Source organism: Trifolium pratense, linkage group LG4 (genome assembly GCF_020283565.1).
Source record: "Trifolium pratense cultivar HEN17-A07 linkage group LG4, ARS_RC_1.1, whole genome shotgun sequence".
Taxonomy (NCBI): Eukaryota; Viridiplantae; Streptophyta; class Magnoliopsida; order Fabales; family Fabaceae; genus Trifolium; species Trifolium pratense.
The window spans coordinates 24,341,295-24,342,985 of NC_060062.1; the positions used below are offsets into that span (position 1 = coordinate 24,341,295).

Sequence of the window (1,691 nt, forward strand, 5' to 3'; positions counted from 1 at the left end):
TTGTTAATTGTAGAAAAAGATGCAATTTAATTAATCAGAAGTATGTAGGTAAAAAAATGTTACATATGCTTTATTTTCACAAGCCTCAAATCAATGTCAACAAACAACTATTTACTTCACAATTTTAATGAATTAATACACAAGAGACCTTCGATCCTAACCACCAAGTACATCTCTCCCCTTCCCTCCATTATATATAGACCACACATCCTCACTAGTTTTCTCATCCTTTACTACCACATTTGAACACATTTGAAGTTTACTGTTGAGATTGAACAATGTATTCTAAAATGGCAATTCTCATCCTAAGCCTCTTGGCCATGGTTCTTATCTCCTCAGAAGTTTCAGCTAGGGACCTAGTTGAAACTTCCTCTGATGCAACGAAGGGTAATTCTTTTAAACTATATGTATCTCTAAAAGAGCTGTTTTTATTTTTTTATAATTAATAAAAGTGAACTTTATTTTTTATGCATCTCAATATTAATATATCAAATGATTTTATATGTTTCATAATTTTCATAATGATCTATTATAATATATAAGTTATAAATTCAACAAATAATTTTATAAAATACTTATCCAATAAAAAAATAGTAAACAGTGTAATATTATTTAGATATTATATATATCGGTAGAATTTAATGATTCGTATATAGTTTTATTTTTGATAATTTTATTTTGCAGAAGTTGTTGAACAAACTAATGATGTAAATGATGCCAAACATTACGGTAGTGGTTACCATAATGGTTACCACAATGGAGGTGGTTACAATAATGGGGGTGGTTACCACAATGGTGGAGGAGGCGGTGGTTATCATAATGGAGGAGGGGGTTACAATAATGGGGGTGGTTATCATAATGGAGGAGGTGGTGGTGGTTACAATGGCGGGGGTGGTTATCACAATGGTGGAGGTGGTTACAATGGAGGAGGTGGTTACCACAATGGTGGAGGAGGCGGAGGTTACCATAATGGTGGTGGTGGCGGCGGTGGTTACCATAACGGTGGAGGTGGTGGCCATGGTGGCCATGGAGGTGGTGGCCATGGTGATGTGCAAGATGAGAACAACACTCATAATTGATATCATCAAGATGCACTTTTTTAATTACTACATTAAAATAAATGTCGCAAAGACATCATGTTCTGTTTAGTAAGAAAGGCTAGAGATAGACATCAATATATGCTGGTCTTAAATATAAATAAAAGTCAAAATATATTTGGTCGAAAATATAAACCAAATAAATTTTGATTTTTACTTATATTTAAAATCGGGAAAATTATCTATCTTGCCACTGTAGTATGAATTTCATAAGTGAAAATCATGTATATACCTATGCATCGCACTATGTAGATGTGGTGATGAGCTTTTAAAAAAGTTGCAATGTATTGAAAATTATATTGAATATCACCATGTTCTTAATTTCTCTCGTTTCAAATTTTGGGACCTGCAATTCGAATCGAGAAACATGTATTAAAAACTAATATTTTGGTCATTTGACTCAGTAAATTCAAAACAAAAATAGTTTTTTTTTTCTCGTCCAGATTTTTATATGGGTGTGATTTAAAAAATTTATCATGGAGTAAAAGTAACTCCCATACTATATCTATATATATAGATGAGATTGTTCAAGAAAATAAACTGATAATTTTTTGAACAGAAAATCCTTTTAATTTTTTTATCATTATAAAATTA

General features: G+C 31.5%; 1 protein-coding gene across 2 annotated transcripts; it reads left to right on the plus strand.

Moving 5' to 3' along the window:
• The first annotated feature begins 209 nt into the window (after nucleotides 1-209).
• LOC123920270 (dormancy-associated protein 2-like) lies at nucleotides 210-1,418 on the plus strand. 2 transcript variants are annotated; one of them, XM_045972499.1, is made up of 3 exons: nucleotides 210-387; nucleotides 685-731; nucleotides 780-1,418. In XM_045972499.1, the coding sequence occupies exons 1-3, from the start codon at nucleotides 279-281 to the stop codon at nucleotides 1,077-1,079; spliced, it is 456 nt and encodes a 151-aa protein (XP_045828455.1). In that variant the 5' UTR covers nucleotides 210-278; the 3' UTR covers nucleotides 1,080-1,418. The 2 variants fall into 2 exon arrangements, with proteins under 2 accessions (XP_045828455.1, XP_045828454.1); XM_045972498.1 differs by having other exon boundaries at nucleotides 685-1,418.
• The last annotated feature ends 273 nt before the right edge of the window (nucleotides 1,419-1,691 follow it).